General features: G+C 42.1%; 1 protein-coding gene across 1 annotated transcript; it reads right to left on the bottom strand.

The window, feature by feature from the left end:
* Positions 1-197: 197 nt before the first annotated feature.
* Positions 198-22,359, bottom strand: LOC136619977 (flavin-containing monooxygenase 5-like). The gene is made up of 8 exons (XM_066594700.1): positions 22,114-22,359; positions 20,025-20,213; positions 15,821-15,983; positions 12,203-12,345; positions 9,343-9,539; positions 5,177-5,532; positions 1,380-1,452; positions 198-579 (listed from the first exon to the last, which is right to left on the bottom strand). The coding sequence occupies exons 1-8, from the start codon at positions 22,246-22,248 to the stop codon at positions 231-233; spliced, it is 1,605 nt and encodes a 534-aa protein (XP_066450797.1). The 5' UTR covers positions 22,249-22,359; the 3' UTR covers positions 198-230.
* Positions 22,360-23,313: the final 954 nt, after the last annotated feature.

Raw genomic sequence — 23,313 nt, 5'->3', positions numbered from 1 at the left:
ACCTGGATTGAACAGAGCTACAGTCCTTGAGTAATTTGTGTTAAACGAATAGTGCCAATCGTTCTCTTCATTTGATGTACTGATATAGTGGCAATGTTGTAGCAGCCTTATCTAAAAATGACACGAAAAGTAATCTTTATTGTTGAATAGGTTTTATTGTAGTTTGATTCTCCTTAGACAAGTGTGATTATAGAAGTTACATGTACTTTATAAATTAAATAACTGTTCAGTTAAGAAAAGTATAGAAAAAGGGCAGTCAAAACAATAAAAACTGCACAGACTTTCAGCATCAGCAGAGCAGAGCTGTCCACAGCGCTTCTTTTAAGAATACGGGTCTGGGTTGGCTTAATAATACGCTTCCATTGTGTGAAGATGGCCTCTCTGGCACCGCTCCACTTCCCAGGTCCTGTTAGCCGGTACTGGTAAGGAGTGCAAGGTCCAAAAAACACATGAAAAGCCAACTGTGGGTCTGTAAGGAACATTCTGAACAGATCTGGCTTTACACCAGCCAGTGTAGCCAGCTCATCCATATACGCCACATAATCCACTTGTATAGTATGACGCTGGCTTTCCACGTAGCTTAAAGGAAAGAAAGAATAGTTTCACAAACCAACTTTATGCTGAAACATTGTAGCTCAGTGCACATAGCTACCACATTATGTAAAGAATAACAGAAGAAAAAGATAAGTCAAGTTCAAAAAGTTGAACCTCAGTGTTCATCCAGAAAAAAACAAAACATACCCCTGAGTTTTCGAATGCCTCATATTAGTCACAGGCCGGCTCCAGGATTACATAGGCCGTTGAGAGACAGAGTCACAGTTGGCACGCTTAGTAATTTATAGTCCTTGCTGCGCTCCCCTTAGTCATTTATACTGTAAGCCCCACTGTGCCCCCTTAGTCTGAGTCGTTTATGGGCCCCACATTGTTATTTAGCCTACTGTATGTTGCCATTGTATGTTACAGGGGCAGCATATAGTATGGTGCCAATAATTAGGCAATGTATGCTATAGTAATTTGCACACCTTATGATTATATATGGTTGGGCAGGAACAACAGAAGGCCAACACAAGACTGACCCTGACTCTTTTAAGGGCTTATTCACACTGGCGTAATCGACATTGAACACGTGGACAGCACACGTAACCCATATAAGTCAATTAGACTATTTACACATGCAACATTATTGGCAGAGACCAATATTCCATGTAAACCATCTTCCCCACGTTCCCCATTTTCACAGATGAGAATAGCTTGTAACAGATCCAGCGTCTGTCTACTGGGCAGTGCATTTTACATCCCAATTTGCTTAGCGCAACACAGACAATCCCATGTGAATAAGGCCGTAGACTATGTTTATGTACAATATATTTATAACATACCGGTCGGCCATTTTCATCCTTTTATGTACTATTTCTCTGACCATGCTTACATTGTCTGGCAGCTGTACCAAACCTGTAAATTGAAAAAAAAAAATGGTCCGATAACAATAATCATCATTATGTTTCACAATTAATATGTGAATTTAATAACAAATACAGTATATACGGTAACATGAAAAAACCTTGCAATACATATTCAGATTAAACCCTTCTCAAATCAGCAAAATTCTATATACAGTAAATGTTAGGGGGGGATACAGGTTATCACTGTTTAGTTTGTACGATGTTGCTTTCTTTTAAAAGAGTACTATCTTTTTAAGAAGGGGCGGAGGAACAGAGCTGAGCTGGAAGAGACCCAACCCTTCCCTGAATCGGTATGTCTGGAACCAGGACATGAGTCCCTGGTATCCCAACTGTCTTGGGTGCTTTAAGCCTTTTTTTTGAAATTTTTTAAATCAAAACTGATCCTCTTTCGCAACTTATTTTCAGATATCTCAAAACAGGTGAAAAAGGTTAATCCTTACTAAGTCCTGATCGCGGGGATTAAGGTAAGCGCTCCGGTAAGCTTTCTTTAGGTCCCTGCATCGGGGTTGTCTCGCGCCGAACGGGGGGGGGGGGGGGGGGTAAAAAAAAAAAACCCGTTTCGGCGCGGGACAACCCCTTTAAGACTTTAGGATTAAGCGTGAGGAAGAACCCTAAGTAGTTTGGAAAGCTTGCTAAAATATCATGTATTTTTGTTAGCCATTAAAAAGCATCATATCTACAGGATTACAATCCCATTTTAAGTTGTGATGAGGTACACAAGTGTGCAGAATTAAGTATATGATTTGTTGTTTTGACAAAAGAATGAGAAGTCATCAGATACATTTTGTTTACACCTATCTACAGGTAGGATAAGTATTAAAAGCATGCTCTACTATAAATATTTCACTATGTTTTTAAGTGTCATCACTAGAGATGAGCGAGCACCAAAATGCTCGGGTGCTCGTTACTCGAGTCGAACTTTCCACGATGCTCGAGGGTTCGTTTCGAGTAACGAACCCCATTGAAGTCAATGGGCGACTCGAGCATTTTTGTATATCGCCGATGCTCGCTAAGGTTTTCATTTGTGAAAATCTGGGAAATTCAAGAAAATGATGGGAACGACACAGAAACGGATAGGGCAGGCGAGGGGCTACATGTTGGGCTGCATCTCAAGTTCCCAGGTCCCACTATTAAGCCACAATAGCGGCAAGAGTGCCCCCCCCCCCAACAATTTTTACTTCTGAAAAACCCTCATTAGCAAGGCATACCTTAGCTAAGCACCACACTACCTCCAACAAAGCACAATCACTGCCTGCATGACATTCCGCTGCCACTTCTCCTGGGTTACATGCTGCCCAACCCCCCTGCACGACCCAGTGTCCACAGCGCACACCAAAGTGTCCCTGCGCAGCCTTCAGCTGCCCTCATGCCACACGCTGGCCTCATAGCCACACCACCCTCATGTCTATTTATAAGTGCATCTGCCATGAGGAGGAACCGCAGGCACACACTGCAGAGGGTTGGCAGGGCCAGGCAGCGACCCTCTTTAAAAGAGGCGGGGCGATAGCCCACAATGCTGTACAGAAACAATGAGAAATCCAATCCTGTGCCACCTCCATCAGGAGCTGCACACGTGGGCATAGCAATGGGGAATCCATGTGCCACACACTATTCATTCTGTCAAGGTGTCGCATAGCTCAATCGACACTGCAAGGGGAAAGCCATCAGCGCTCTGCCCCCTACCCAAGTCAGTCAGTGTCTTTGTGCCAGACAGGTCAAACACCGCGATGGGAGCTAAGTTTGCACCAACAGCATAGGTGAGTCCTAGGAAACCCAAGACATGAACCAAAAATTGATCTGACTGGCCAAACATGGCAGACTTGCACCGCGCCCACAACATAGGCCTCGGCCCACAGCTTCAGCAATCCTAGGCAGGAAGCGGACTTTCACTGCACCCAGGACATAGGCCACTGCACAAACCCTCAGCAATCGCTGGCCTACAGCGGACTCCAATGCTAGCGTAGCTGTGCACGTCTCATTAGCGCTGTATTGCTCCTGTAGTTTGTCCCAATGCAGTGCCCCGGATAGTGGAGCTAACGTCAGATTAAATGCAAGTGGGCTTCGGCCCACACTGCATGCCCCAGTCAGACTGGGGGTTTTTATAAGTTGACACAGGCAGGTACAACTCCCTAATGTGAAGTCCGTGTGGACCCAAAGCATGGGTGGCTCCCTGGAACCCACCGGGGGTACATAAATAAATCCCATTGCAGTGCCCAGCACAGCTGAGGTTACGTCAGATTAAATGCAGGTGGGCTTCGGCCCACACTGCATGCCCCAGTCAGACTGGGGTTCTTTATAAGTAGACACATGCAGTTACAACTCCGTGTGGACCGACAGCATAGGTGGGTCCCAGGAAGCCACCGGCGGTACATAAATAAATCCCATTGCATTGCCCAGCACAGCTGAGGTAACGTCAGATTAAATGCAGGTGGGTTTCGGCCCACACTGCATGCCCCAGTCAGACTGGGGTTTTTTATAAGTTGACACAGGCAGGTACAACTCCCTAATGTGAAGTCCGTGTGGACCCAAAGCATGGGTGGCTCCCTGGAACCCACCGGCAGTACATAAACAAATCCCATTGCAGTGCCCTGCTCAGCAGAGCTAACGTCACATACAATACAGGTGGGCTTCGGCCCACAGTGCATGCCCCAGTCAGACTGGGGTTCTTTATATAACGGCGATCATGTAACGGACACAGCAGAGCCAGGAAACAATTATGCACAAGCCTGTCGTGAGACCTAGGTGCGTATGACTGAGCTACTGGAATTCACAGCGCGGAACCAGTCAAGTGGCCAAAGGGCAGTGGTAGGCCTTAAGTATTTTGCTACAATTTTTTTAAATGGTGAGGTGAAAAAGCAGACACCATATGCAGAGTATATATGTATACTGTTTCCCTGTGGCGGGATGACAGCGATCATGTAACGGACACAGCAGAGCCAGGAAACAATTATGCGCAAGCCTGCTGTAATGCTTAGCTGGGTATTAATTAGCGACTACTACCCCCAGCAGACACGCAGGAAACTGAAGACGGTCACAGGCAGCCCAAATATAGTATTTTTCCCCAATTTTTTTGAAAAAGCCCACTGCCTATATAGCCAGTATACCACTGTCCCTGCCTCACCAGTACTGCCCCTATACTCAGTAAAATGACTGCAGACTGAGGACGCTATGGTCTGCACGCCTGATATACAAAAATAAAATAATTGTGCAACACTGCTAAAAGCAGCCTCAACAGTACTGCACACGGTCAGATGTGGCCCTAAGAAGGATTGTTGGGGTTCTTGAAGACGAATATAACACCTAACACTCTTCCTATAGCAGCTACAGCAAGACAGCACTTTCCCTGATCTCTGTCAGAATACATCTGTGGCGAGCCGCGGGAGGGGCAGATTTTAATACTCGGGTGACACCTGATCTCCCCAGCCACTCACTGCAGGGGGGTGGTATAGGGCTTGAATGTCACAGGAGGAAGTTGTAATGCCTTCCCTGTCTTTCTATTGGCCAGAAAAGCGCGCAAATTTCTCAGGGAAGAAAATGAAAGTGACTCGAACATCGCGTAGTGCTCGTCTCGAGTAACGAGCATCTCGAGTACCCTAATACTCGAACGAGTATCGAGCTCGGACGAGTACGCTCGCTCATCTCTAGTCATCACCTTAAGAGAAAGCATGAAAAGGTTTATGGACAACATTCTACTGCATTGTATAGTTTAATACCTTTAAAAACTCGGACTGCCAGGCGAGACTGTAGCTCTGAAATTGGCATGATGGCGCCAAGTGGCTGAATGAGTCCTATTACTGCCAATGTGTGCTTTTCCAGTTGGTAAGGAAACATTAATTTGTACAAGGCGGTCTGGTTTTTCTTAACACTAATGACCGTTTCTTCGCAAAATGGGAAAGAAAAACTGTATCCTGTAGCAAAGATGACGGCATCAATATTTTCCTCTATTGTTTCATCTTCAAAGATGACACCAGTATCTGTAAACTTCTTGATGTTTGGCTTAATTTGAACAAATCCAGCTATGATGCGATTTGGAAGGTCGTCATTGACTGTTGGATGTTGGCTGTTGTATCTGTAAAGGAATATTAATGTAAAAAACATTTCAAGACATTTTATTGGATTAAATGGATTACTGTATACTTTTTGCTGCACCTGGATTTTGGAAAAAATCAGGAGGTGAGAGAAAAAATGTGCATAACTTAAAGAAAAAGAAGCCAAATATGTATCACCTGATACGGCAGCACAAGCTCGATCACCATATTCCTTAGTAGCATGCAGAAAGCCAGATTGTAATATGCTAAATGGTTAGTGCAGACGCATGTGTAGCAACTCACCTCAACCCAAGATTGTGGGAGGGGTGACTGCAGACAACATATTCCGCACATACTGTATGAACTGATACCAAGGATGCCAGCCATAGATAAGTGTGCCACACCATAGAGGAATATTACCCCTACTGGCAAAGCAGTGGATTGCCCTGTAAAACCACAGTGCGCCACACTGTCAGGGCATCCTGGGCTCCCTTAGCATCTATAGCACACTGCATGCAAAAAAGCACTGATAAATGTGGGTGTTAGTTTGCATTTTGCCAAAACATGTAAGCTGATACACCACGTCCATCAGAACCTACGGTCTCTCACTAATTGCAATCTATCTTTCTGCATGCTACTAGGGAATATGGTGATTCCCAATAGGCAGCATAGAGAGGAGCATTAGGATAAGAGTAGGATGAAAACCACGTGCATAGCTGAGTGATGGTTGGAAGTCTTCATGGCAATCGTGACCCAGATGGAGAGATAAAGTGAAAGCAGATGACACCAATCAAAGAAGACATCACCTGCGATCACTGGAGGTAACTGAAATGTAGTCACTGTATATAGCTGGTATCTGACTAGTATATGGTAACTGCATTATTTAGAGGTATATTAGATTTTAGCTACCGTATCTAAGTCTGCTGTGTTATAAAAGTGTGTCTTACACTGTCTTTGAAATGATTTTTTGGTGGGGTTTGGGGGGGGGGGGCAGGGTGTGTGAAGCAACACATTTCTTTAGCATGCCTCATCTATTCAAGGTGCAACCACAAGAAGATACGTAACTCTAGGTGTGCAAAATGTCAGTTTGGCCTTCATAGCAAATTCTCCCAAAAGCATGGGCATATGCTAATGACCGTTGATGCCATGAGCATATGATAAGTTACATTAATAGGAAGAATGTGGCTTTTCACCGAACTTTCTGGGGACCTTCTTGCATTCTTTTCTACAGCACAAGAGCAGGTAAGTGAGATCTAATACTATGTGGGAAGACACTATTACTGTGGAGAGGACACATAGGGGGACGCTATCACAATGGAAGGGGCACATAGGAGGATGCTATCACTGTGGTGGGGCATATAGGGGGATGCTATCACTGTGGTGGGGCATATAGGGGGATGCTATTACTGTGGAGGGAGCACATAGGGGGATGCTATCACTGTGGTGGGAGCACATGGGAGGACGCTATCATGGTGGAAGGGGCACATAGGAGGATGCTATCATTGTGGTTGGGCATATAGGTGGATGCTATCACTGTGTAAGGGGCACATAGGGGGATGCTATCACTGTGGTGGGGCACATAGGGGGATGCTATCACTGTGGTGGGGCACATAGGGGGATGCTATCACTGTGGTGGGGCACATAGGGGGATGCTATCACTGTGGTGGGGCACATAGGGGGATGCTATCACTGTGGTGGGGCACATAGGGGGATGCTATCACTGTGCTCTATGTCACCACGTTAGATACGTTACCTTCCAAGGAGATTATTCCTCCTTTATATGACGTCACAGCAAATCAACCTGGTGTCTGGCGCGGACAACTTGTAGTAAGTGTATTCATTTGCTATATATACAGGGTGGAGCGCGGTAATTTGCTAATTTGGGAGTGAAATAAAAAAATAATGAACTTGTAAAAACGTTATTTTATATTTTATTTACATTGAACAGTAGTGGAATTTCAAGACGTTCTCTCCACCGGATTCTTCATAGTGAACTGAATTTTCACCCGTATAAAATGTGCGTGGTCCAACAATTGTCAGCACGGGATTATGTTACACGACGAACATCTTGTGAAGACATGCTTGCAACCATACCTCGTGACGCAATTGTGTTCTTTTCTGATGAGGCACATTTTCACCTCAGTGGGTGTGTAAACAAACCAAACATGCGGTACTGGAGCGATACAAACCCCAGAGAAGTTCACCAGAGACCTCTGCTTTCGGACCGCGTCACTGTGTGGTGCGCCTTATCACCAGTAGGCATCATTGGCCCTTACTTTTTTCCGGCAACTGTGAATTCCGAACGTTACTTAACTATGCTGCAGGATCTTTTCCAGCCAGCACTCGAGGCAATGCAATTAGAGGATACATGGTTTCAACAAGATGGTGCCACTGCACACACAGCGAGAGTTACCATGAATTTTTTGAGGCAAACGTTTCCTGAATGGCTTATCTCTCTGAGGGGTGATCTTAACTGGCCGGCACGCTCACCAGACTTAGCCCCATGCGATTTTTTCCTTTGGGGTTACCTGAAGTCTAAGGTGTATTGCAACCGTCCCAACACCCTGGAAGACCTAAGGAACAATATTGACGCTGAGATTGCCAGAATACCAGTCGACATGCTTGAAAGAGTGCATGAGAACTTCAGAAAACGTATGCAGCAGTGTGTGGATAGCGAAGGTCAACATTTGCCAGATACAATATTTAAAACCAAATAATTTGTAAATTCCACTACTGTTCAATGTAAATAAAATATAAAATAAAGTTTTTACAAGTTCATTATTTTTTTATTTCACTCCCAAATTAGCAAATTACCGCGCTCCACCCTGTACTTGCTTAATGTAATAATGTTTTAGCTTAAAAAAGGCGCTTTTACACGCCATAACGCGCTGCAGTAATCGTAATAAAGTATGGTTTAAATAACCATCGGACATTTTTCTGGACATAATTATTTTCCCTGACCCGTGGAGTACTTTTTTCTTCTATACCTTTAAGAACCCGATTGTGTCGGTACTAATTATGTCAAGCTAAACTCTTATGTGATTTTAAAGTTATATTTATGAAATAAAGGAGATTCTTTTAGAAGCTGGACTTTTTTGGAATATTTTGCACTTGGATTTATGGCTGCAAGACTCATAGAATTATCCAAAGGCCTTTTGGGAAGGAATAAGTCCGGGTGAGTGCAATACTTGTATATTAAATATGCTTTCTGTATATGGCTGGTTATGCACTTTTGAGACACTCTGTACAAAAGTTGTATTGGTGCTGTAACCACAACCCAGATACAAAATTGACTATTTAACTATACCTACTCTGCTACCACATTTATCATTATAGATTAATTGATGTAACACTGTGTTAGAAAAGCACATTACATGTACAGGTAGCTGACCCACTGGGAATGTCTTTAAAGGCATTTTAACTCAATTAATATCTAATGTTTCATAGATCTGGCATACTATAAATATATCTGTTCATTGAGGGGTCTTATGCTATACTTGAACTATATATCTCAAAAAAGATATGAAAGGCTCACCATTATCCTAGGCTTTGGGAAACCACTGCTCCTTGAGATCTCTGCGTGGAGTCTTGGCGAGCTGCCCGTCTCAGCAGCAACAGACAAATCCAATGTGTAATAAAGTTGCCAGGTTCGTACTAGCAAAGGCATGTGTCTTTTAACATGTGTCTGATGTTGAATATTTGAAATAAAGAATCAAAGGAGAAATCTCGTGTAGAAGCTGGCAACTTTATTACACATTGGATTTATTGTTTTATGCTAGAATTTGCTCACTATAATCTACAAAATAGAATTAATAAATGCCAATAATATCTTAGGAAGCTCTACATTTTACCTGTGCTGAGGCAGGAGCCCATAATTGCCATGATTAAATCTGTCGTTGAGTGCTTTTTCTGCCATGTAGTTCACCAATGTAGGCAGAGTTTTTTGAAATATGCTTCCAAATCGAGAACTCTTTGCAATGTCCACTGGATAGCCGTTGGTGGAAACACGATTTGTAACCCAAGCACCTCTTCTTGTGCTTAGAAAAACCTTACGAGAAAGAAAAAATTCTTCATATCAGATAAGGTAATATAATTCTTAAAAGAAATAGCAAGTTTGTCCTGAATAGAGATGAGTGAACTGAACCTGTAGAACATGAAATTGGGACAAACTGCAGAAAATTTAGTTAGACAAAAACCCGAATCTCAGGCCCAAAGCTAGGATCCTAGCACTGCACGGCAACAACGCGAACCACTGAACTACACCCTCCCTTCTTAGGCAGTGTACACGTCTAAGGGGTTTTGTACTTGTTTTAGGAGTTTTTATGGACTTCCGGTTTAGTTTAAACAAATTTGCACTGAAACGATTTGTTCAATAAGCCACTTAGTTATCAGTTTTGCCTTGTGATATGGTGCTCCATCATGCTATGAAAAGCATTGTCCATGTACAAATTGCTCCTGGTTCGTTGGGAGAAGTTGCTCTTGGATGATAGATACCATTCTTCATTCATGGCAGTGTTCTTAGGCAAAATTGTGAGTGAGCTCACTCCCTGGGTTGAAAAGCAACCCCATACATGAGAGTTCTCAGGATGATTTACTCTTGGCATGCCACAGGACTCATGGTAGTGCTCACCTTTTCTTCTCCAGACAATTATTCTTCCAGAATACCCAAATACTCTAAGGGTTAGAGGAGATTCATCAAAGAAAATAACTTTACCCTAGTCTTCTGCAGTCCAATCCTTGTACTTCCTGTAGAATGCCAGGTTGCTCTTGCTGTTTTTCTTGGAGAGAAATGGCTTCCTTGTTGTCTTTCTTGACACCAGGCTGGCCTCCAAAAGCCTTAACCTGATTGCATGTACAAATACACTGACGCCTGCCTGCTGCCATTCCTGAGAAAACTCTGCACTGGTGTAGAACCGATTCCGTAACGGAGTCCTCTTCAAGACACAGTCCTGGAACATGATGGACTTTCTTGGGTGCCCTGAAGCCTTCTTTGCAATTTATTTCAATTCATGATTATAAACACTGAAGCAACAAATGTTGTGAAAAACAAAACTTGTGTCAGTCTCAAAACTTTTTGCCATGGCTATTTTTCTTACTAAATACAACTAGATAATGAAACATATCCCATTTGGTAATATGCTATTTTATTTTCTGATTCTAGATAGAAAAAAACTAATTTTCTGTATATGACCTTGGCAGCTACCATCTTGTCTGATCTTCAGGTAACAGTGCTCAGACATTAATGAAAAAAGTAAAACAGGAGATAAACTTTCCAGTTTATTTCAGAGACATGCAGAAAATCCTGAAAGGCTTAAATCTATACTGATTTCTTCCTTTTGGCTTCTATGATTGCCAACCAGGTGTGCCATTTTTTATCTCCTATTGTAAATAACATGGGAGTTTGTTTAGGCTGGTAAAAGGTAGGGAGGATGCTGGTAAAGTAAGGAGTCAAAGATGTCTGGGCAGCAAACTGAAGGCATAAGTCATTAAACTTAAAATGGAACAACTACTGTACAACTAGAAAATGTCATCTGTGAGTCATTGGAATTAAAGGGAACCCGTCATGTTTGAGCCCCATAAACTACGTTTTGGGGCTCACGGGTGAGGGAGCGGAGAGTCTAGGCAGCTTGCTGTCATTGGTAATATTGTGTTTTGTTTAATATCAATATGGAGGTACTATTTAAATACTAATGTATTAATATTTGGTCCTGGTATAAATTGTATTATTTAATAACTATATATCTTTGTAAACCATTATTGTATGTGGAAAGGGGAATATATACAAGACTTGCCATTTAAACCCAGAAAGGTCTCTCATTGCTTGAGAGTCAGTACAAATCAAGCCTGTTCTGGTTCCACCTGGCTCCTGTTCCTGTGGTATCTGGCTCCAGCTGGTTTCCAATTCCAACTCTTAGCCTATTTGTGGACTCGGATTTTTTGGTTCCTTGTTGATCCCCTGGTTCTCAGTCTTGACATGGACCCTGACTTTGTTTGTTTCTTCTGGTATCACACTCCAGTTGAGTTCTGTTGGCTCTGAGTCTCGTCTTCTCTTTAGCCTTGTCCTTTGGCTTATCACAGCCTGTCCGCTCTACCGGTGATGACCCTTGGCTGTGTTTTGTTCTTCCATCCTGCTGTGTTCAGCTATAAACTGATGACTATTCTGGGACCTTGATAGGGGGATTATTCTACAGCAGAGTCCAGTGGCAGGGGTTAAGGGTGAAAATCAGACTCTGCACCCCAGTCTAGTCTGTTCCAAACCAGTTACAGTCTTATGGTTCCACATTTAAGTCTAGACATATAACACACTGATACCGAGCTACACGAATACACAGCCTGTAAACTCTCTTGTGTGTGCATTCCTTCCTATCAACAGCCTAAATGATCTGCTCTCCCTGAAAGCTTGGATGCTTTTACCCTCTCCACACTGACTTGCCATGTGTAAATCTACTGTAGCACTAAGAAAAAGGTGGAAAGTAGAAAAAGCCAACGCAGCCAGGATCAGTGTGCTGTTGGGTCTTTGTCAGAAGCCGCAGGAAGGAGCGGCACACACACTTTACAGCAACAAAATTATAGAATTTTTAACACAGACTATTTAGAATGTTGCTAATTTTGCATTTAGTAAGGAAATGAGCAATAAAAAATGGTGCAAAGATGTTCATAGCAATTAAATTACTAATACTTGAATTTCAAATTCTCATGCAGGATACATACTTGTTGTGCTGTCCTGCTGAGTTCCACAGCTATGTCTCCTCCAGAGTTTCCAATTCCAATTACTACAATTCTTTTATTTTTAAAATCATCAGGGAATTTATAATCCCGACTGTGCAGGTACTGCCCCTTAAAATTTTCTATTCCTTAAAGGGAATAAATAGAATAAATACCAGATAAGTCCATTGTGTCATACTACCATACAAAATAATGCATATAAGCAGAACGGCTTTTGAATTTCACTTTCTTAATTTTAGGTACATGTGGGCAAGTAAATGAGAAGTTACTGTCAATCTGCTTAGTAGCACATAATAAAAAACATTATTAATTACATTCATCATCATGAACACGTTAGTACAAGCTGAATCTAGGCCATTAGTGAAAGCCTCCGCTGCAAGAACAGAATTAGAATCCAGGTTCAGACTGGTTAGATAATCGTTCAGAGTATGTAGACTGGTAAGGCCCATAGGCAACTCCCGCAAAATTTAGGTTTTGGAATTTGAACTGAAATTAAACAGTACAGCCCAGTACAGTGCAAATTAATGGGGTTCTTTAACAATGCCTATTCACAGTAGAAATATCCAAAAAATCTAGAATTTTTTCAGTCCTGCTGACTCTGATCCTTTTGCTCTCTGCCCAACTTGTCTTCAGCCTTGTCCTTTGACCTGTCTCAGCCTTTCCACTCTACTAGTGACCCTTGGTTCTGTGCTTTATCCCTGCACCCTGCTGTATTCAGCAGCTGCAGATTTACAAATCCCCAGCATGCCTTATATGTTATGGATGCCATGGATTTTACCAACTGCATTGAAAAAATATGCAATGCCCTAAAAACCAGCAAAGACAGTCAAAGGGACACAGCACTCAGCTGAGCGCTGCACACTCCTCCGTCTAGCGATCAGCGGGAGTCTCAGCAGTGGAATCCTCACTGAACAAAGCTTTTGACATGTCAGTTACTCCTTAGGCCTCGGTCACACGGCCGTTTTTTGGGCAGATCTGCAGACGGGCTTGCGATCTGCAGATCACTAGACCAAATGCACCCCAATGTGATCGGTCACATGTCCTTTTTATGCGGGTGTGCGATCAATTATAGGATACAACGATTCGCAGAACGCGCCTATCTGCGTTCTGCGCATCGCTGTGTTTTATGTATGCGCTCAATGGGGCCGGCGGCAGCAGCGCTGACTCCATTGAGAACATATACTAAAGATCGCTCTCCTCTGCCACAGCTGAAGAACGATGTTCGCCCATTGAATTTAATGGAGCCGGTAATACAGCCGGCTCCATTGAAAGCAATAGGCTGCCGGCGAGCGCTGGATGAATTTTCGGGGAAGGGCTTAAAATATAATCCCTTCCCTGAAAAACATCCTGAAAATGTGTAAAAAAAAAAAAAAGTATACTCACCTTTTCCCTGCAGCCAGAGTTCAGCCGCGTCTGGCCGGCAGTTCTCCGGAACTGCTCTGTGTAGTATTCAGCAGGCGGGGATTTAAAATGCCTGCTGAATTGGCTGCCTCTGATTGGTCACAGCCCTCACCAATCAGAGGCAGGTCTCACTCACCCATTCATGAATTCATTCAGAACTGCCGGCTGGCTGCGGCTGAACTCCGGCTGCAGGGAAAAGGAGAGTATACTTTTTTTTTTTACACATTTTAGGATGTTTTTCAGGGAAGGGCTTATATTTTTAAGCCCTTCCCAAAAATTCATCCCGCGCTCGCCGGCAGCCCATTGCTTTCAATGGAGCCGGCTGTATTGCCGGCTCCATTGAATTCAATGGGTGAACAACTGTGCATAGCGGGCAGTGCGGGGCAGTTTCACTGAAAACGCTGGTCGGCCCCGGTCACGCGATTTGCGGATGTGCATCCGTTATGCGATCCGCAAATCGCGGGAAAAAACGCCCGTGTGACCGAGGCCGTAGGGTGCTTTCACATGTGCAAGTGCGATATCAGTCCAAAAAACTCAGACCGACATTACACATCCAAACCTGCATTTTTTACCTGTTAGTACATTTTGAGTGAAAAACACATATTGCAGCACATGCGATTTTCAAGTACACGAAAATAGTACATTTTTTCAATAGTAAAGATATAAAAATTGCATCGCACTCAGATGAAGCATTGACATGCAAATGCGACACAATTTTTTTTGACTGCCATAAGAAGGAAAGGGCAGTTCTTATACAAGAATTGCCTAAAAATAGCACATGCAGTAATTTTGCTATTTTGGACCTTCAGTCCAAAAAAAACAAATCACTCATAAATAAACAGATTTAAATGAATGTGTTCTTTTGACGCACAATATCTGACCATATCACAATAGGTCAAATATTGTGCATGAAAATTGTAAAAATTTGGTCTTAAGGTCAAATTTCTCAGACAACCATATTTGCACGCGTATTTGCGCATTTATGTTTGCACTGCGCAGTGAATAGCACACACTGATTTCAATGGGTTCATTCACATGTATGTATTTTCCTGCGCCTTGTGGTCCCCCCCTAAAAATGCAACATGCTTTATTTTGCTGCACATTTGCACACCAAAATTCTCCATTGAAGTCAATGTGGATGCACAAATGCACGCAAAATATAATAGGAGATGTGTGAAACACTGCACAATTGCGCAAGAAAAAGAGCACATCTTGAACTAAGTTGACTAATTAAGGCATTGGTGCGGATTTTTTTTGCATACACAATTGCGCCCAACTTCCGTACGCAAGAAGTAAAGTAAAATATGCCGATGAATGTGTAAAAAGCAACGTTCTGCAAACACACAAATACACATACACTCATGTGAATCTGGCCTTAGGCTACACGCAGACTCAAAAATGTTTGTATTTCCATATTGGGGAATTAAAGTGGAGTGGAACCAGGTTGTTGTAGCTGGCTGCCTGATAAAATTCCTGAATATGAAAAAAAGAATTTAAGTTATACATGTCACTCCGATAAACAGGTATTTAGCATTTGTAGGTGTCATTCGGTTAAGTCTTAAGCCCCATTTACACGCAAAGATGATCGCTCAAAATTCGTTCAAAAGATAGGACGATGAACAGTTTGAGCGATCATTTTGCAGAAGCTGCTAATGGACTCTAATGCCCATTAGTATCTTATTAGTTTCATTTGCATGTAAATGAGCCTCCCTGAGTTGCATGCAGAGAACAGCAGGTGGACTGTTATCTGCATACAGCCCCTTTGGTCTGCTGTGGTACTGCAACTGAATACAATGTTATCAGCGCTCCCATGTAGAATCACAGCGTGCAGTCCCTGCTATCAGCTCTCTGGCCGAATGATGGATTTTAAACTCAACATAAAATCATTGTTCAGCCGAAAAGCAAACGATGGTAACATTTACATGCAACGGTTATCGCTCAAAATACATCGCTCAAATGAATTTTGAGCAATAATCGTCCCATGTAAATGGGACTTAAGAGGTAAATCTGCGGATCTCACTGTAAACACATGCAGAGTTCTACTGATTGCCAGACAGCACTTGGACTTGATAATTGAAAGAATAAAAAGTGCAAGTGCTGCCTGGTAGTCAGCCATGAGCCACATGCGGCTACAATGGGCCACTACATTGTATATAGGCACTTTTAGTATACTGAACCATAATACAAGACAGACTCAGTTACCTGGAAAAGAAGATAATGGTAGATTAGGAAACGTATGATGCCCAGTGCAGATCATCACAGCATCGAAAACAGATACTTCTTGCTTTCCTTCCTTTTCAGTGGTGACAATCCATTGGCCAGTAGTTGAAAAGTTTGGACTTCTCCTTATACTGCACACTGCAGTCTGAAATATATTTACATAGCAGACTATACTAATGAATTAATTATGCACACCAAAGGCAGATCTTAATTAGTAGAACAATGGGCCTACTGTACAGGAGGAAAAATAAAAGCTTCATCTGGACTTAAATATCATGAGAAAGTTACAAACACACATTGATAAGTGTAGTGACTGTCTGCAAATCAGTTTTAAGTTTATAGCAGAGGTGGCATTAAACCCACCAAGAAAGTTTCCAGGAAGAAGGGCGGCTGGTTGGGTCCTGGGGCTGGTGGAGGGTGGAGTTTTTAACTGCTGAACTGCACTTAAACAGTTGGGCTAATGTCCATGGGTGTTTTTTCACTGTGTATAACACGTGTGTGACACGCAATAAATGCAGGCAATGAAAGTCAATGGACTTTCATTCTGCCATGCACACCAGTGCGTGAAAAAACCGCAGCATTTTTAATGCTATATTGTCCAGCATGGATGCAACGTAATCTGGCATCGTCTAAAGTGACCAGTGATGCCACAGCCAATGGTGAATCAGTGGTTACAGATTGCAGCTGGTTTTTGGAGTTCAGCAGTTTCCAAACTGTACTGGGGCGCTGGATAGGAAGTATATACGGAAGTCATCACACTCGGGGTTCTGAAATTTCAATTACAAACAAGATTTGTGGTGGTCCTGTTGGCCTTGGCTGGCAGTAATTACCAGTTTGTTATTGTTGATATTGGGGCCTGTGGGAGCACTGCTAATACTCGTATCTTCAGGCCTTCTCAAATGGAGCAGCGGCTTTAGCTCTTCCTTCTGGCGCCTTACAACCTTCCTGCATCCACAGGGCTGCCTGTTCCCTTTGTCATTGTTGCGAATGAGGGATTTGGACTTACAGAACATGTTCTGCATCCCTTTCCCCGCCATGGTCTTCATAACAGAAGACAAGTCTTTAAGTACAGACTCACTCCAGTTTGTGAAATGTGTTTTTGGACTACGAGTCAGCAAGTGGGGGTTTGCACGCTTCAGCTGGGTCTGGAAAGGTTGACCACTATGATTTAAAGGGGTTTTGTCATTTAAAAAAATATCTATACTTACCTGTTCCTTCCCTGTCAGTTTCCTTAGCACATCTTCTCCTAGCTGAGCTTTTGCAGTGTCCTGGGTCACCTCACCACACGCTGGGCCCAGCTTGTTATGAAGGCTGCATTCCTCATATTCCTTCCGGCCGGGTCAGTGAAGATCGCATTCCTGTGCTGTAGCGTTTACTGTCTAGGAAGGAATTGTAATCTATTTCAGGAGACAGCTCGCATGAGCAATCTCTGAAGTAGATAGACAGTCCCCCTGCTGGCCGGTGAGCTGTGATGTAACGTTCATTGGTTGGCACGCAGAAGACTGCCAACCAAATGTACTTAACCTCACATGAAGGAGAAGAATCAGGCAGCTGGAGGTGACGTGACCACACCCCCTGGACTGAAGGAGCCAGGAGAAGATGGGGGAGGTGAAGATCTGGTAAGTAGACTGATGGGGGAGGAATAGGCAAGTATAGAATTTTTATTTTTTAGTGACAAAACCCCTTTAAGTATTTGTGGTCCTCCATAATTTCATCCGCATTCATGTTGGCGCGTTTGACAGTGTGGGCAACAGCAAAATGTGTTTTCTGGATCTGAAGATTTTCCACCACCTGCACAACCTTCAATATCTGATATCAAGACTATGTGATGGCATTGTTATTACCATTAAAGGGATTGTCTGAGTTATCTTTTTTGTTTAAATTGATGCTCTACATGCCTGAAAATAATAAAAGATCCTACACTCCCCTCTCCTGGGTCCCCTCAGATCTAATTTATATAAAACATATTGTCAACAAAATAAATTAATGTGTTTTCTGAAAATAAAATTTCGATGACAAAGTCAGATCTAAAGTTCAAGCATCACTACTAAATAATAAATCTATATAAGTGTATGAGTATTTCCAGAAGATGGCAGAATTAGATCAGACATTAGTCTGTTTTTATCATGTAAATATGTATACTCTTTGTGAAAATCAAGCACCTAGAAGAAGTTGTCTTTGTGCTGCAAAACTCGGCATGCAGTTACATCTCAGGCAGATATGCAAATGATGAGATTTGTGGTGTGATTCGATGAACAGTCTTGCCACCTGAGGCCCTAAAAGTGCTTTCACCGTTGTACTATAAAAGGCTCTCAGAGGCTACTTGTGTGTAGTGGACCTCCTTTTCCACTTGTGTAGAGCTTGTGGACCACTAGGCGACTCTACAACGTACAGAGATTTTGCCCAGTTAAAAGAGTTTGATAGGGAGTGCATTATTGTGTGAGGGGTTAATTCAGGTTTATGCCTTTAAATTGATAAGTGTATTTCACAGAATACTTATGTGTTTATAATTTGCGTCTTCTTCTGCTAAAGGTTTAAGTTTATACGTGTAAGGGTCGACGCTTTAATAATAGACTACAGCGACTTCATTTTGTATCTCTTTGCTTGTTTTGCTTTAATACATGTATCTGTATTAAATTTCACCTTTTACCTAGAAAGATGTTAGATCCCAATTATAATAATGACCTTGAATATGTTCACATATGTCTTATCAGCTTTCTCTCTCCCATGTCTTCTTTCCTTGAGAAAGCTCACTCCCTTCTAGTAAGAAGCGTCCAGGAACATTTTGTTTTGATACAGTTGTCACCGGACATTGATGTATTGCTCATGTAGGAGACTTCTTTGAAAGATGTGTATTGTCAATTAAAATCTGCAGATGTTATGTAGCCTTGGGCATGCGCAGTAATCAAATAACTACATCAGCAAAAATCTTCTATAACTGTAAACTCTTTGAATAAACTTTCACTTCACTCATGGCAATCCCATCTTGCATGTGGCTGTCCATTTGTGTCGACTGAGTACTCACCCCTAAAGACCAATTTGGAAGCAGACAGCATCAGCTCAACGGTCTGAGTTTGACCCCCCACAATTGCATGGTCGTATGGAGGAATTGCCTGCTACCCGGACCGTTCTGACCAGACTGTTGGAGGTCTTGGGCACACATACAAGGAGGTCCTCAACAGATCATCAGTAGAAAGAATTGTCTGATAAGTGCGGGTAGCTCCAACTGTTTCTTTGTCCACTATCCAGAGACAAGTGGCACTATTGTTACAGGCCCATGTGTCCGTTTGAACCATTTGCAGGTGCTTGGTTGAAGGATATTTGGTCTTACAGAGCCTATTATGTGTACTGCCTTTGACATCCACTTGTGCATCTGTTTGTAGTGGTGCCATGAACAAGGAAACTGGACTGCTATGGAGTGGAACCAGTTTTCTTCAGCGACAACTCCATGTTTAGTTTGGGCACTAACAACAGCCATGCTAGTGTCTGGAGACCTAGGGGAGAGTACCTCAATCCTGCCTTTGCTATGGAGTGACACATTGCCCTTACTGCTAATGTCATGGTCTGGGGAGGGAGGGAGCATTGCATTGGACAGTCAGTCTTCCCTAGTAGCAGTATAAAGGACAATGACAGCTCAGCGATATGTTCAGGACATCCTGCAGCCACATGTGTTCCTCTCATGGTAGCTTCCAAAAGGCATTTTCCAGTAGGATAATGCTCATCTGCACACTGCAGAGGTGTCATAGGAATGTCCCCACAACATTGCCAAACTCCCGTGGTCTGCCTGATCTCCATATGTAGCGTCAATAGAACATGTATGGGACCATCTGGAATGCCAACTTTGACAGCCTATGAGTTTGCATGATCTAGAGGCTCAGTTACAGTAAATGTGGACCGATATTCAGAACTTGTATGACTGCATGCCTGCCCATATCAAATCTTGCATCCAAGTTTCAAAGGGTCAGATCTTCACAATAAATTATCCTTTTGCTCTGATGTTGTAATCACTTACTTATATCAATGTTGCGATCACACATAGAGAGTCTCGTCTCATTCCGATAACTCCTCCTAGGTGCTTGAGTTTTTTGACAATGAGTATATTTCCTATGCATTAAAATGCTGCCATGTAAAAGGAGTGTAGGAACATTGTCAGAGTGCAGCTGTAACTGGAGTTAGATTATCATACCTTTAACTGGATGTGATTTAGAAGGTCAAATTCCCTGGCATACATTTGGAAATAGTCCATAATTTTGGAGTTGTGCATGTAATTTGGGAAATGTTCAGGAATCGGGTAATCACTATAACACATCATCTCCTTTGATGTGTTGATAATCACAGATTGATAGATGCTGGCCCTGTCACCTTCAGAATGTTCCTGTTAGAAACAAGTAACAATTGCTTTATAATACAGTAGTCCTAAAATATAATTATTCAGTACCTGGTATGATACAGCCTTTTAAAATAAGTCTTGTTACTGTTCTGTTCTATAGAAGTTGCAAGGAGACTTAAAATAAAAGAATATCTATTTCTATTATAGGGGTTGTCTCACGAAGATAAGTTATTTAACCCTTAAGTGACCACCAATATACCATTTTATTGACCTCACTAATGGTCCTTCAACTTGCACATACATCTTTTTAAGACAGTGACTTAGCTGACTACTAACAGCCAGGCTCCTGCTCTAACAGCCAGGAATAGAGAAACCTCAGATTCTGGCAGTTTAACCACTTACATGGCACAATCAATAGCAAGTGCAACATGTAAGCAGATGATAGGGAAAGGGGATTCTGTCATCCACCAGAGACCCGCAGTGCGATTGCAAAATATCAATAGGTTCCCATGGCAGACGGAAGCCTGGCAATGGCTACTGTCATAGAATTAGTAGAATGCACTATATAAGTAATACATTGTACTACACTCGAACGATCACATCTTTAAGTCCCCTTTAGGGACTAAAAATAGTGTAAAAAAAGTTCAATAAAGCTTTATTTAATGATAGAAAAATCCAGTTTGAAATGGATAACATACCAAGTTTTTTTTTTTTTAACATATAATAAATATTACCACATTCCTACTGACCCAAACAATACAAATCTATTATTTATATCATAGGGTGAATGCCATAAAAATAATTTTAAAAAATGTAATAAAAAGCAATTCAAAAGTCACATGTACCACAAAAGGGTACCAATAAAAACTACAACTACTGGTATTCCACAAAAAACAAGACCTCACAGAGCTCCATTGCCTGAAAAATAAGTTTGTCATGGGTCTTAGAATGCATTGATGCAGATGCAATTGTTTTTCTTTAAAAACGTATTTTTATTGTGCAAAAGTAGTATAAAGTAGTATAAAATCTATATAAACTTGGTAAGAACAAAAAAAGTTATTGTATTATTTTTTACCAAATAGCGAACGCTGTAAAAACAAAACCCCAAAACAATATCAGAATTTCTGTTCGTTTTCCCATCTACACTTCCCCCCCAAAAGAAAATTGTGATAAAAGTTATACAACACATTATATGTACCATTGGAGCCATTTGGAGATGAGCGAGCACACACGGTAAAGGCAGATACTCAAGCGAGCATCGCTCTTCTCAAGTATCTGCATACTCGTCCGAGCAAATGCGGGGTGGAAGACAGAGAGATCTCTCTCACTCTATTCCCCGCTCCCACCCGCTCCCCCCCCCCCCCCCCCCCCCGCCGCCACCCCGCATTTGCTCGGACAAGTATGCAGATACTTGAGAAGAGCGATGCTCGCTTGAGTATCTGCCTTTACTGAGCGTGCTCGCTCATATCTAGTGCCATTAAAATATACAACTCGTCCCAAAAAAAGAAGCGAGCCCTCATATGGCTAGGTCATTTCAAGAGAGAATACCATGTAAAGGTTTTACACATCCCAGTAATTCTGGCACAATTTTTTCGTCACGTATTCTACTTTATTTAGTTGGTAAAAGTAGATTGATACAATTTAAATATATTTATTAATAAACACCAAAATTGGGGAAAACTTTTAAAAACTGACTGGTTTTCATGTTTTCAACTGCAGTATATCACAATTTACATATATACTATACCATTTTTTAAAATAAGATAAAATAAATCATTCCGTTTGTTTGCTTTATTTTGTAAGCACATTTGAAAAATTGTGCGTGTCTGTAAGCAATTTAGAAGGCTAACATCAGTTTGAAGTATGTTGACATGAATTTACCCTCAGTGGTTACAAAGGGATTCAATGGTTTATCATCACTCATTTTTAATGTTATCATTCTCACCTTGTATCGCCACAGCCCCCCGATATCTTCACTTTTTTCAAAGCATGTAGGTTCAAGTCCTTCATCAAGACAACACTTAATGGCTGTCAAACCACTGGCTCCGGCCCCAATCACAGCTACAGTCTTCACCGGCATTATCTGTGGTTATAGACAAAATTAAGCCATATATATGTCAATTTTCTCACATAAATATGGAAATCTGTATGTAATGAACAATCACTCTGATCTATTAAGTGCTGATTATTTACCCAGCAACCTCACCTTTAAAATGTCATTACTTGCTAAATGGATATCACTGTATTTGGTTCTGCTCACTCTGGTGTCATGGGTTTTGGTTTTACAGTAGCAATGATAGATGGTGGGTGGGATAGGTGGGTCCCATTGAGTCGATCAGCTTCCAGGGCAAGTAAAACCTAATGCAACTGCACCTTTCATCCGTTTGAAGCAAGCATTGCATTGCTTTGTCCCTGTGTATAGTACAGTACAGAATCTATAAAATACTTTCAACTATTTTGTAGCTATTACCATTATTTAAAGATCACTTAGTGGGTTCAATGAGTTTCAGCTACATGAAGCATTGGATTCACATCTCAGGAGTTTGTAGGTGCAGAATGTCTGGCATTTTAGACTATGACTTTAAAGTAGCACTTTGGACAATTGACAAAGTGTGTCAGAAATATCAACCTCTACACAGGACTATAAGACCCTCAATCTACAACCTCTTCTGATTACTTTCGAGCAGAAGACAGCAGCATGGTGCAAACTGATGCTCTCAGTGGTCTGGACAGACAATTTAATTAAGATGGTACTAATGCCCCAACTATTATAAGTGCAACATAACTCTACAATCTGGCTGCCACTCAATGGCTTCTACTACGTCAGCTCTTTATTTGGAGATTTGGTATGGAAGAAGACACAGGAACGCATTAAATTTGAAACATTGCAGGGGGCAAATGATGATTGGGGTCTAGAGCTACCAACTCCCTGCTGTACCACACTCACTTGTTAGTTAGGAAGATTTCATTCTTGGATAAGATTTGAAAAATGGAAGAAGACGAGCATAATATACAGTATGTACATCGGTTAGGCTGCCTGTCTATGGGCGGGTTTAAATTGCGTTCCCCGCGGCGATAATCTGGCCGCAGGGAACGCAGTGAACGCTTTCCATAGCGTTGCTATGGAGAGCGCTTCCCCCCTGTC

This window comes from Eleutherodactylus coqui, chromosome 3, assembly GCF_035609145.1.
Source record: "Eleutherodactylus coqui strain aEleCoq1 chromosome 3, aEleCoq1.hap1, whole genome shotgun sequence".
Lineage (NCBI taxonomy): Eukaryota > Metazoa > Chordata > Amphibia > Anura > Eleutherodactylidae > Eleutherodactylus > Eleutherodactylus coqui.
This window is presented reverse-complemented; position numbering and strand designations above follow the sequence as displayed.